The sequence below is a fragment of the Coturnix japonica genome, unplaced genomic scaffold (assembly GCF_054131305.1).
Source record: "Coturnix japonica strain WE unplaced genomic scaffold, WE-NBRP24 Scf060, whole genome shotgun sequence".
Classification (NCBI taxonomy): Eukaryota; Metazoa; Chordata; class Aves; order Galliformes; family Phasianidae; genus Coturnix; species Coturnix japonica.
In genome coordinates this window covers 945,659-959,600 of record NW_028188963.1, presented here as the reverse complement: position 1 = coordinate 959,600, position 13,942 = coordinate 945,659, and the positions used below count along the sequence as shown (strand labels likewise).

The 13,942-nt window shown below is 59.4% G+C and overlaps 1 protein-coding gene across 1 annotated transcript in view; it reads left to right on the top strand.

The window, feature by feature from the left end:
* LOC146751948 (multiple epidermal growth factor-like domains protein 8) overlaps positions 1-13,942 on the top strand; it is a 155,123-nt gene that overhangs the window by 98,544 nt on the left and 42,637 nt on the right. The window contains exons 23-25 of the mRNA XM_085533458.1: positions 1,668-1,830; positions 5,477-5,631; positions 10,069-10,213. Of these exons, the coding sequence (XP_085389584.1) occupies positions 1,668-1,830; positions 5,477-5,631; positions 10,069-10,213 (463 nt within the window). The remainder of the gene's footprint in view (positions 1-1,667; positions 1,831-5,476; positions 5,632-10,068; positions 10,214-13,942) is intronic.

The following is a 13,942-nucleotide window of genomic DNA, read 5'->3' as shown; positions in this document are numbered from 1 at the left end:
GGGGTCCTGTGGGGCTCTATGGGGTCTTAGAGGGGATCTGGCGGGGGTTATGGGGGTCCTGAGGGGGGCTATGGGGTTTGGGGGGGTCTTATGGGGTCTATGGGGTCTTAGAGGGGATCTGTGGGGGGTTATGGGGGTCTTGTGGGGTTCTGTGGGGTCTTATGGGGTCTATGGGGTCTTAGAGGGGATCTGTGGGGTCTTATGGGGGTCCTGGGGGGGTTATGGGGTCTTACGGGGGTCTTATGGGGTCTATGGGGTCTTAGAGGGGTCCTGGTGGGGTTCTATGGGGTCTTAGAAGGGTCCTGTGGGGGTTATGGGGGGTCTTATGGGGTGTATGGGGTCTTAGGGGGGATCTGGGGGGGGTTATGGGGGTCCTGGGGGGGGTTATGGGGTCTTACGGGGGTCTTTTGGGGTCTATGGGGTCTTAGAGAGGATCTGTGGGGTTCTATGGGGTCTTATAGGGGTCCTGTGGGGTTCTGTGGGGTCTTATGGGGTCTATGGGGTCTTAGAGGGGAGCTGTGGGGGGTTATAGGGGGTCTTGTGGGGTTCTGTGGGGTCTTATGGGGTCCATGGGGTCTTAGGGGGGATCTGTGGGGGGTTATGGGGTCTTATGGGGGTTCTTTGGGGTTCTATGGGGTCTTAGAGGGGTCTTTTGGGGTCTATGGGGTCTTAGAGGGGATCTGTGGGGGGTTATGGGGGAGATACAGGGTTGTGTGGGGTCTTAGAGGGGTCCTGTGGGTTGGTTTCCCTATGGGGTGGGTTTCTCTATGGGATGTGGGTCCCTATGGGGTGGGATCCCTATGGAGTGGGGGTCCCTATGGGGTGGGGTCTCTATGGGGCAGGGTCCCTATGGGGTTGGGATCACAGTGCATTGGGGGTCGGTATGGGGTGGGGGTCCCTATAGGGTAGGGGTCCCTATGGGATGTGGGTCTCTATGGGGTGGGATCCCTATGGGGTTTTGTTCTCTATGGGGCTGGGTTCCCTATGGGGTGGGATCCCTATGGGTCAGGGGTCCCTATGGGGTGGGATCCCTATGGGATGTGGGTCGCTATGGGGTGGGATCCCTATGGGGTGGGTTTCTCTATGGGATGTGGGTCCCTATGGTGTGGCCCTATGGGGTTGGGTCCCTATGGGGTGGCCACCCTATTGGCCTGGGTTCCTATGGGGCAGGGGCCGCTATGGGGCAGGGGTCCCTATGTGATGTGTATCCCTATGGGTCTCTATGGGTCCCTATGGGTCCCTATGGGTCTCTAGGGGTCCCTATGGGTCTCTATGGGTCTCTATGGGTCCCTATGGGTCTCTATGGGTCTCTATGGGCCTCTATGAGTCCCTATGGGTCTCTATGGGTCCCTATGGGTCTCTATGGGTCTCTATGGGTCCCTATGGGTCTCTATGGGTCCCTATGGGTCTCTATGGGTCTCTATGGGTCCCTATGGGTCTCTATGGGTCCCTATGGGTCTCTATGGGTCTCTATGGGGTCCCTATGTGTCTCTATGGGTCCCTATGGGCCTCTATGAGTCCCTATGTGTCTCTATGGGTCTCTATAGGTTTCTATGGGTCTCTATGGGTCTCTATGGGTATCCCTATGGGGTGGGGGTCCCTATGGTGTGTAATGGGATCGATGTGGGGTCCCGACCCCATATAACCCCCATCTCTCCCCCCCGCAGGCTCCTCCCCCCCCCTTGTTGGGTCACACTCTGACCCCCGCGGGCGCCGTGGGGCTGGTGCTGCTGGGGGGCTACAACCCACAGCTGGGGGTCAACACCAGGATGTGGGGCCTACGGGGCGGAATATGGACAGAGCTGAGGGCACAGGGACGGGGACCCACAGGTGGGGGATCTATGGGGCGCTATGGGGTCTCTATGGGGCTCTATGGGGTGCTATGGGGCTCTATGGGGCGCTATGGGTCTCTGTGGGGCTCTATGGGTCTCTGTGGGGTCTCTATGGGGCTCTATGGGTCTCTGTGGGTCTCTATGGGGCTCTTTGGGGTCTCTATGGGTCACTAAGGGGCTCTATGGGGCTCTATGGGGTCTCTGTGGGGCTCTATGGGTCCCTATGGGGTCTCTATGGGTCTCTGTGGGTCTCTATGGGGTCTCTATGGGTCCCTATGGGGTCTCTATGGGTCTCTATGGTCTCTCTATAGGTCTCTATGGGGCGCTATGGGGCTCTATGGGGCTCTATGGTCTCTCTATGGGTCTCTATGGGGCAGCTATGGGGTCTCTATGGGGCTCTGTGGGTTTCTATGGGGCTCTATGGGTCTCTATGGGGCACTATGGGTCTCTATGGGTCTCGTCTCTATGGGGTCTCTATGGGTCTCTGTGAGTCTCTATGGTCTCTCTATGGGTCTCTATGGGGCGCTATGGGGCTCTATGGGGCTCTATGGGGTCTCTATGGGGCTCTATGGGGCGCTATGGGTCTCTATGGGGTCTCTATGGGGCTCTATGGGGCGCTATGGGTCTCTGTGGGGCTCTATGGGTCTCTATGGGGTCTCTATGGGGCTCTATGGGTCCCTATGGGTCTCTGTGGGTCTCTATGGGTCTCTGTGGGTCCCTATGGGGTCTCTATGGTTTTCTATGGGTCTCTATGGGTCCCTATGGGTCTCTATGGGGTCTCTATGGGGCTCTATGGGGCGCTATGGGTCTCTGTGGGTCTCTATGGGTCTCTGTGGGTCCCTATGGGGTCTCTATGGTTTTCTATGGGTCTCTATGGGTCCCTATGGGTCTCTATGGGGTCTCTATGGTTTTCTATGGGTCCCTATGGGTCTTTATGGGTCTCTGTGGGTCTCTATGGTCTCTCTATGGGTCTATGGGGCAGCTATGGGGTCACTATGGGGCTCTGTGGGTCTCTATGGGTCTCTATGGGGTCTCTATGGGTCTCTATGGGGCTCTATGGGTCTCTATGGTCTCTCTATGGGTCTCTATGGGGCGCTATGGGGCTCTATGGGGCTCTATGGGTCTCTATGGTCTCTCTATGGGTCTCTATGGGGCAGCTATGGGGTCTCTATGGGTCTCTATGGGTCACTAAGGGACTCTATGGGGTCTCTGTGGGGCTCTATGGGGTCTCTATGGGGCTCTATGGGGCTCTATGGGTCTCTATGGGTCCCTATGGGGTTTCTCTGGGTCTCTATGGGGTCTCTGTGGGGCTCTATGGGGCTCTATGGGGCAGCTATGGGTCTTTATGGGTCTTTCTATGGGTCTCTATAGGTCCATGGGGTCTCTATGGGGCTCTATGGGCCTCTATGGGTCTCTATGGGGCTCTTTGGGGTCTCTATGGGTCACTAAGGGGCTCTATGGGGCTCTATGGGGTCTCTGTGGGGCTCTATGGGGTCTCTATGGGTCTCTATGGGGTCTCTATGGGGCTCTATGGGTCTCTATGGGTCCCTATGGGGTTTCTCTGGGTCTCTATGGGGTCTCTATGGGTCTCTATGGTCTCTCTATGGGTCTCTATGGGGCGCTATTGGGCTCTATGGGTCTCTATGGTCTCTCTATGGGTCTCTATGGGGCAGCTATGGGGTCTCTATGGGTCTCTATGGGTCACTAAGGGACTCTATGGGTCTCTATGGGTCTCTATGGGGTTTCTCTGGGTCTCTATGGGGTCTCTATGGGGCTCTATGGGTCTCTATGGGGCAGCTATGGGTCTTTATGGATCTTTCTATGGGTCTCTATAGGTCCATGGGGTCTCTATGGGGCTCTATGGGCCTCTATGGGTCCCTATGGGGCTCTATGGGTCTCTATGGGTCTCTGTGGGGTCTCTATGGGGCTCTATGGGGCTCTGTGGGGGTTCTATGGGTCTCTATGGGTCTCTATGGGTCTCTGTGGGGTCTCTATGGGGCTCTATGGGGCTCTGTGGGGGTTCTATGGGTCTCTATGGGTCTCTGTGTGTCTCTTTGGGGTCTCTATGGGTCTCTATGGGGTCTCTATGGGTCCCTATGGGTCTCTATGGGCCCCGCCCCTTTCAAAACCCCTCCACCCAATACAAAGCCCTGCTCATTTGCATAGCCCTGCCCCCTCTCCTGAACCCCCACCTAAACGTGGCCCCGCCCCCTTTTGGCCCCGCCCCCTTTATGTGACCACGCCCCCTTTATGACTCCGCCCCCTTTGTGTGACCACGCCCCCTACATTGACCCCGCCCCCTCCCGTGACCACGCCCCCTATATTAGCCCCGCCCCCTTTCTGACTCTGCCTCCTTTGTGGCCCCGCCCCCTTTAAGTGACCCTGCCCCCTTGCTGACTCCGCCCCTTTTCTGCCCCCACCCACTACATTAGCCCCGCCCCCCTTTCTGGCCCCACCCCCTTTCTGACTCCGCCCCTTTCTTGTGGCCACGCCTCCTAAATTAGCCCCGCCCCTTTCTGGCTCCGCCCCCTTTGTGGCCCTGCCCCCTTTCTGACCGCACCGCCTACATTAGCCCCGCCCCCTTTCTGACCACGCCCCCTACATTAGCCCCGCCCCCTTCCTGACCACGCCCCTTCAATTAGCCCCGCCTTCTTTCTGACCACGCCCCCTACATTAGCCCCGCCCCCTTTCTGACCACGCCCCCTACATTAGCCCCGCCCCCTTTCAGACCACGCCCCCTACGTTAGCCCCGCCCCCTATGTTAGCCCCGCCTCCTTTCTGACCACGCCCCTACATTAGCCCCACCCACATTCTGACCGCGTCCCCTACATTAGCCCCGCCCCCTTTCTGACCACGCCCCCTACATTAGCCCCGCCCCCTTTCTCACCACGCCCTCTGCATTAGCCCCGCCCCCTTTCTGACCACGCCCCCTACAGTAGCCTCGCCCCCTACATTAGCCCCGCCCCCTTTCTGACCACGCCCCTACATTTGCCCCACCCCCTTTCTGGCTCCACCCCTTTCTGACCCCGCCCCCTTTCTGACCCCGCCCCTTTTTGGCTCCGCCCCCACCCGTGACCACGCCCAATATATTGGCCCCGCCCCCTTTTGACTCCTCCCCCTTTGTGGCCACGCCCCCTTAAACTGACCAAGTCCCTATATTAGCCACGCCCCCCTTTTGGCCCCGCCCCCTCACGTGACCCTGGTCTTGGCCCCGCCCCCTTTCTGACCACGCCCCCTTTCTGACCACGCCCCCTACATTGGCCCCGCCCCCTTTCTGACCACGCCCCCTTTCTGACCACGCCCCCTACATTGGCCCCGCCCCCTTTCTGACCACGCCCCCTACATTGGCCCCGCCCCCTCCCGTGACCACGCCCCCTGCATTGACCCCGCCCCCTTTCTGACCCCGCCCCCTCCCGTGACCACGCCCCTATATTAGCCCCGCCCCCTTTAAGTGACCTCGCCCCTATATTAGCCCCGCCCCCTTTAAGTGACCCCGCCCCCTTTCTGACTCCGCCCCCTTTCTGGCCCCACCCACTACATTAGCCCTGACCCCTACATTAGCCCCGCCCCCTTTCTGGCTCCACCCCTTTCTGACCCCGCCCCCTTTCTGACTCCGCCCCCTTTGTGTCCCCGCCCCCTTCCAGCTTTGCTGGGTCACGTGTCAGTGTTCGACCCCCCCTCTCGCTCCATGTTTGTCTATGGGGGGTGGAGCCCCATGGAGGGAACAGCCGGGACCATGTACAGGCTGCACTGCGACACCTGGAGGTGGGAACCGGTACTGCAGGACCCACAGTGCGGGGTAAGGGGGATATAGGGGGATCTATGGGGGGATATGGGGATCTATGGGGGGATATGGGGATCTATGGGGGGATATGGGGGGCTATGGGGCTGTATGGGGGGCTATGGGGGGATATGGGGGGATATGGGGATCTATGGGGGGATATGGGGAGATATGGGGTCCCTGGGGTCCCTATGGGGCTCTATGGGGGCATATGGGGTCCCTATGGGGCTCTATGGGGGGATATGGGGTCCCTATGGGGCTCTATGGGGGGATATGGGTCCCTATGGGGCTCTATGGGAGGATATGGGCGGATATGGGGTCTCTATGGCGCTATATGGGATATGGGGTGTTTATTCCGACACCTGGAGCTGGGAACCGGTACTGCAGGACCCACAGTGCGGGGTAAGGGGGCTATGGGGGGATCTATGGGGATGTATGGGGGGATATGGGGGGATATGGGCGGATATGGGGTCCCTATGGGGGGATATGGGGGGATATGGGGTCCATATGGGGGGATATGGGGTCCATATGGGGGGATATGGGGTCCCTATGGGGTTCTATGGGGGGATATGGGGCCCCTGGGGTCCCTATGGGGCTCTGTGGGGGGCTATGGGGGGATATGGGGCTGTATGGGGGGATATGGGGGGATATGGGGTCCCTATGGGGCTATATGGGGGGGATATGGGGGGATATGGGGTCCATATGGGGGGATATGGGGTCCCTATGGGGTTCTATGGGGGGATATGGGGTCCCTGGGGTCCCCATAGGGCTCTGTGGGGGGCTATGGGGGGATATGGGGCTGTATGGGGGGATATGGGGGGATATGGGGGGATATGGGGCTGTATGGGGGGCTATGGGGGGATATGGGGCTGTATGGGGGGCTATGGGGGGATATGGGGCTGTATGGGGGGATATGGGGGGATATGGGGTCCCTATGGGGAGATATGGGGGGATATGGGTCCCTATGGGGCTCTATGGGGGGATATGGGGAGATATGGGGGGATATGGGTCCCTATGGGGCTCTATGGGGGGATATGGGGAGATATGGGGTCCCTATGGGGCTCTATGGGGGGACATGGGGGGGATATGAGGTCCCTATGGGGCAATATGGGGGGATATGGGGCTCTATGGGGGATATGGGGTCCCTATGGGGGGATATGGGGTCCCTATGTGGCTCTGTGGGGGGATGTGGGGGGATATGGGGCTCTATGGGGGGATATGGGGTCCCTATAGGGCTCTATGGGGGGATTTGGGGTCCCTATGGGGGGATATGGGGTCCCTATGGGGCTCTATGGGGGGATATGGGGTCCCTATGGGGCTCTATGGGGGATATGGGGTCCCTATGGGGCTCTATGGGGGGATATGGGGTCCCTATGGGGCTGTATGGGGGGATATGGGGACCCTATGGGGATCTATGGGGGGATATGGGGTTCCTATGGGGCTCTGTGGGGGGATATGGGGTCTCTATGGGGCTCTATGGGGGGATATGGGTTCCCTATGGGGCTATATGGGATATGGGGTGTTTATTGTGACACCTGGAGCTGGGAACCGGTACTGCAGGACCCACAGTGCGGGGTAAGGGGGCTATGGGGGGATCTATGGGGCTGTATGGGGGGATATGGGGGATATGGGGATGTATGGTGTCTGTATGGGGCTAACTGGGGCTCTATGGGGGGATATGGGGGGATATGGGGTCCCTATGGGCCAATATGGGGAGATATGGGGTCCCTATGGGGGGATATGGGGGGATATGGGGCTCTATGGGGGATAAGGGGTCCCTATGGGGCTCTATGGGGGGATATGGGGGGATATGGGGCTCTGTGGGGTCCCTATGGGCCAATATGGGGGGATATGGGGCTCTATGGGGGGATATGGGGTCCCTATGGGGCTCTATGGGGGGATATGGGGAGATATGGGGTCCCTATGGGGGGATATGGGGTCCCTATGGGGCTCTATGGGGGGATATGGGGCTCTATGGGGGGATATGGGGCTATATGGGGATCTATGGGGCTTAATGGTGTCTGTATGGGGCTATATGGGGCTCTATGGGGGGATATGGGGCTCTATGGGGGGATATGGGGTCCCTATGGAGCTCTGTGCGGGGATATGGGGCTCTATGGGGGGATATGGGGCGATATGGGGGTATATGGGGTCCCTATGGGGGGATATGGGGCTGTATGGGGATCTATGGGGGGATATGGGGTCCCTATGGGGCTCTGTGGGGGGATATGGGGTCCCTATGGCGCTATATGGGATATGGGGTGTTTATTGCGACACCTGGAGCTGGGAACCGGTGCTGCAGCATCCACAGTGCGGGGTAAGGGGGCTATGGGGAGATCTATGGGGCTGTATGGGGGGCTATGGGGGGATATGGGGCTGTATGGGGGGCTATGGGGGGATATGGGGGGATATGGGGATGTATGGTGTCTGTATGGGGCTAAATGGGGCTCTATGGGGGGATATGGGGTTCCTATGGGGGGATATGGGGATCTATGGGGGGATCTATGGGGATATATGGGGGGATATGGGGGGTTATGGGGCTCTATGGGGCTCTATGGGGGGATATGGGGTCCCTATGGGGCTCTATGGGGGGATATGGGGTCCCTATGGGGGGATATGGGGGGATATAGGGCTCTATGGGGAGATATGGGGCTCTATGGGGGGATATGGGGTCCCTATGGGGGGATATGGGGGGATATAGGGCTCTATGGAGGGATATGGGGTCCCTATGGGGGGATATGGGGGGATATAGGGCTCTATGGAGGGATATGGGGCTCTATGAGGGGATACGGGGTCCCTATGGGGCTCTGTGGGGGGATATGGGATCCCTATGGGCCTCTATGGGGGGATATGGGGTCCCTATGGGGGGATATGGGGTTCCTATGGGGCTGTATGGGGGGGTACGGGGTCTCTATGGGGCTCTATGGGGGGATATGGGGTCCCTATGGGGCTCTATGGGGGGATATGGGGCTCTATGGGGGGATATGGGTTCCCTATGGGGGGATATGGGGGGGATATGGGGTCCCTATGGGGCAATATGGGGGGATATGGGGCTCTATGGGGGGATATGGGGCTCTATGGGGGGATATGGGGCTATATGGGGATCTATGGGGCTTAATGGTGTCTGTATGGGGCTATATGGGGCTCTATGGGGGGATATGGGGCTCTATGGGGGGATATGGGGTCCCTATGGGGCTCTATGGGGGATATGGGGTCCCTATGGGGCTTTATGGGAGGATATGGGGTCCCTATGGGGCTCTATGGGCCTTGATGGGGTCTCTATGAGGTCTCTGTGGGTCTCGATGAGGTTTCTATGGGACCCTATGGGGTCTCTATGGGGCTTTGTGGGGCTCTTTGGTTTTCTGTGGGGCTCTATGGGGCTTTATGGGGCTTAATGGGGTCTCTATGGGTCTCTATGGCTTTTTATGGGTCTCTATGGGGTGTTTACGGGTGTTCACTGTGACACCTGGAGCTGGGAGCCGGTACTGCAGGATCCACAGTGCACAGTATGGACCTATGGGGGGATATGGGGATGTATGGTGTCTGTATGGGGCTATATGGGGATCTATGGGGGAATATGGGGATCTATGGGGGGACATAGGGGGGATATAGGGGATATAGGGGGAGATATGGGGCTCTATGGGGAGATATAGGGGGAATATGGGGGATATAGGGGGAGATATGGGGCTATATGGGGATCTATTGGGCTGTATGGGGATCTATGGGGCTATATGGGGATCTATGGGGGGATATGAGGATATATGGGCGGATATGGGGCTCTGTGGGGGGATATGGGGATCTATAGGGCTATATGGGGATCTATGGGGGGATATGGGGCTCTATGGGGGGATATGGGGTCCCTATGGGGCTGTATGGGGGGGATATGGGGTCCCTGGGGTCTCCATAGGACTCTGTGGGGGGATATGGGGTCACCATGGGGCTCTATGGGGAGATATGGGGGGGATATGGGGTCCCTATGGGGTTCTATGGGGGGATATGGGGTCCCTGGGGTCCCTATGGGGCTCCATGGGGGGATATGGGTCCCTATGGGTCCCTATGTGTCCCTATGGGTCTCTATGGGTCCCTATGTGTCTTTATGGGTCTCTATGGGTCCCTATGTGTCCCTATGGGTCTCTATGGGTCCCTATGGGGCTCTATGGGGTCTCTATGGGTCTCTATGGGTCTCTATGGGGTCTCTATGGGTCTCTATGTGTCTCTATGGGTCCCTATGTGTCCCTATGGGTCTCTATGTGTCTCTATGTGTCCCTATGGGTCTCTATGGGTCCCTATGTGTCCCTATGGGTCCCTATGGGTCTCTATGGGTCCCTATGGGTCCCTATGGGTCTCTATGGGTCCCTATGGGTCCCTATGGGTCTCTATGGGTCCCTATGGGTCCCTATGTATCTCTATGGTCGCACTGTTGCCTCTCTATCCCCCCGTCTCTATGATCCCCAGCTCCCGCCCCGCTGGCTGCACGCCGCGCTCCCATTGGACGGTTCCTTGTTGGTGTTGGGCGGACGCGGCGCTTCCGGGTCCGACGCGTCACAGCGCCCCCTGCTGCTCGGAGGGCGGCAGCGCGGCTGGCGGCCAATCAGAGGAGGTGAGGGGGGGGGATATGGGGTCACTATGGGGTTACTATGGGGCTGGGGTTACTATGGGCCCCTATGGGGTCCCTATGGGGCTCTATGGGGTCCCTATGGGGTCCCTATGGGGCTCTATGGGGTCCCTATAGGGTCCTTATGGGGTCCTTATGGGTCCCTATGGGGTCCATATGGGGTGGGGGTCTTTATGGGGTCCCTACGGGGTCCTTATGGGGTCCCTATGGGTCCCTATGGGGTCCCTATGGGGCTGGGGTTACTATGGGCCCCTATGGGGTCCCTATGGGGTCCCTATGGGGTCCTTATGGGGCGGGGGTCCCTATGGGGTCCTTATGGGGTCCCTATGGGGCTCTGTGGGGTCGGGTTACTATAGGGTCCCTATGGGGTCCCTATGGGGTTCCTATGGGGCAGGGGTTACTATGGGTCCCTATGGGGTCCCTATGGGGTTACTGTGGGGTTACTATGGGGCAGGGGTCCCTATGGGGTCCCTATGGGGTTGGGGTCCCTATGGGGTTCCTATAGGGCAGGGGTTCCAATGAGTCCCAATGGGGTCCTTATGGGGTCCCTATGGGGTTGGGGTCCCTATGGGTCCCTATGGGGTCCCTATGGGATTCCTATGGGGCAGGGGTTACTATGGGTCCCTATGGGTTTCTATGGGGTCCCTATGGGGCTCTATGGGGTCTCTATGGGGTCCCTATGGGTCCCTATGGGGCTCTTTGGTGTTACTATGGTCCCTATGGGGCTCTATGGGGTTACTGTGGTCCCTATGGGGTCCCTATGGGGCTCTATGGGGTCCCTATGGGGTCCTTATGGGGCGAGGGTCCCTATGGGGTCTTTATGGGGTCCTTATGGGGTCCTTATGGGGTCCATATGGGGTGGGGGTCTTTATGGGGTCCCTACGGGGTCCTTATGGGGTCCCTATGGGTCCCTATGGGGTCCCTATGGGGTCCCTACGGGGTGGGGGTCTCTATGGGGTCCCTATGGGGTGGGGGTCCATATGGGGTCCCTATGGGTCCCTATGGGGTCCCGATGGGTCCGTATGGGGTCCGTATGGGGTCCCTATGGGGCAGGGGTCACTATGGGGTCCTTATGGGGTTCCTATGGGGTGGGGGTCCCTATGGGGTCCTTATTGGGTTGGGGTCCCTATGGGTCTCTATGGGTTCCCTATGGGGTCCCTATGGGGTTGGGGTCCCTATGGGTCTCTATGGGTCTCTATGGGTCTCTATGGGTTCCCTATGGGGCAGGGGTTACTATGGTCCCTATGGGGTCCCTATGGGGTTGGGGTTACTATGGGTCTCTTTGGGGTCCCTATGGGGTCCCTATGGGGTGGGGGTCTCTATGGGGTCCCTATGGGGTCTCGATGGGGTCTCAATGGGGTTATTATGGGGTCCCTATGGGGTGGGGGTCACTATGGGGTCCCTATGGGGTTGGGGTCCCTATGGGTCCCTATGGGGTTCCTATGGGTTTCCAATGGGGCAGGGGTCTCTATGGGGTCCCTATGGGGTGGGGGTCTCTATGGGGTCCCTATGGGGTGGGGGTCTCTATGGGGTCCCTATGGGGCAGGGGTTACTATGGGTCCCTTTGGGGTTCCTATGGGTTTCCAATGGGGCAGGGGTCTCTATGGGGTCCCTATGGGGTGGGGGTCTCTATGGGGTCCCTATGGGGTTCTATGGGGGGATATGGGGTCCCTATGGGGTGGGGGTCCTTATGGGGTCCATATGGGGTTACTATGGGGTTCCTATGGGGCAGGGGTTACTATGGGTCTCTATGGGGTCCCTATGGGGTCCCTATGGGGTTGGGGTCCCTATGGGTCTCTATGGGGTCCCTATGGGGTCCCTATGGGGCAGGGGTCCCTATGGGGTCCCTATGGGGTGGGGGTCCATATGGGGTCCCTATGGGGTCCCTATGGGGCAGGGGTCCCTATGGGGTCCCTATGGGGTCCCTATGGGGTGGGGGTCTCTATGGGGTCCCTATGGGGTGGGGGTCCATATGGGGTCCCTATGGGTCCCTATGAGGTCCCTATGGGTCCTTATGGGGTCCATATGGGGTCCCTATGGGGTCTCTATGGGGCAGGGGTCCTTATGGGGTCCCTATGGGGTGGGGGTCCCTATGGGGTCCCTATGGGGTTGGGGTTACTGTGGGTCCCTATGGGGTCCCTATGGGTCCTTATGGGGTCCCTATGGGGTGGAGCTCTCTATGGGGTCCCTATGGGGTTCCTATGGGGTCTCTATGGGTCCATATGGGGTCCTTATGGGGCAGGGGTCCATATGTGGTCCATATGGGGTCCCTATGGGGTGGGGGTTTATATGGGGTCCCTATGGGGTCCCGATGGGTCCTTATGGGGTCCATATGGGGTCCCTATGGGGTCCCTATGGGGCAGGGGTCACTATGGGGTCCTTATGGGGCAGGGGTCCCTATGGGGTCCTTATGGGGTTCCTATGGGGTGGGGGTCCCTATGGGGTCCTTATGGGGTCCTTATGGGTCCCTATGGGGTCCATATGGGGTGGGGGTCTTTATGGGGTCCCTACGGGGTCCTTATGGGGTCCCTATGGGTCCCTATGGGGTCTCTATGGGGTCCCTATGGGGTCCCTATGGGGCAGGGGTCCCTATGGGGTCCCTATGGGGTGGGGGTCCATATGGGGTCCTTATGGGGTCCTTATGGTGCAGGGGTCCTTATGGGGTCCCTATGGGGTGGGGGTCTCTATGGGGTCCCTATGGGGTGGGGGTCTCTATGGGGTCCTTATGGGGTCCCTATGGGGTCGGGTTACTATGGGGTCCCTATGGGGCTCTATGGGGTCCCTATGGGGCTCTGTGGGGTCGGGTTACTATGGGGTCCCTATGGGGCTCTATGAGGTCCCTATGGGGTTCCTATGGGGCAGGGCTTACTATGGGTCCCTATGGGGTCCCTATGGGGTTACTGTGGGGTTACTATGGGGCAGGGGTCCCTATGGGGTCCCTATGGGGTTGGGGTCCCTATGGGGTTCCTATGGGGCAGGGGTTACTATGGGTCCCTATGGGTCCCTATGGGGTCCCTATGGGTCCTTATGGGGTCCATATGGGGTCCCTATGGGGTCTCTATGGGGCAGGGGTCCTTATGGGGTCCCTATGGGGTGGGGGTCTCTATGGGGTCATTATGGGGTGGGGGTCCATATGGGGTCCCTATGGGGTCCCTATGGGCCCCTATGGGGTGGGGGTTCCTATGGGTCCCTATGGGGTCCTTATGGGGTTGGGGTCCCTATGGGTCTCTATGGGTCCCTATGGGGTCCTTATGGGGTTGGGGTCCCTATGGGTCTCTATGGGTCCCTATGGGGTCCCTATGGGGCAGGGGTTACTATGGGCCCCTATGGGGTCCCTATGGGGTCCCTATGGGGCTCTGTGGGGTCCCTATAGGGTCCTTATGGGGCAGGGGTTACTATGGGTCCCTATGGGGCTCTATGGGGTCCCTATGGGTCCCTATGGGGTCCCTATGGGGCTGGGGTTACTATGGGCCCCTATGGGGTCCCTATGGGGTCCTTATGGGGCGGGGGTCCCTATGGGGTCTTTATGGGGTCCTTATGGGGTCCTTATGGGGTCCATATGGGGTGGGGGTCTTTATGGGGTCCCTACGGGGTCCTTATGGGGTCCCTATGGGGTCTCTATGGGGTCCCTATGGGGCAGGGGTCCCTATGGGGTCCCTATGGGGTGGGGGTCCATATGGGGTCCTTATGGGGCAGGGGTCCATATGGGGTCCC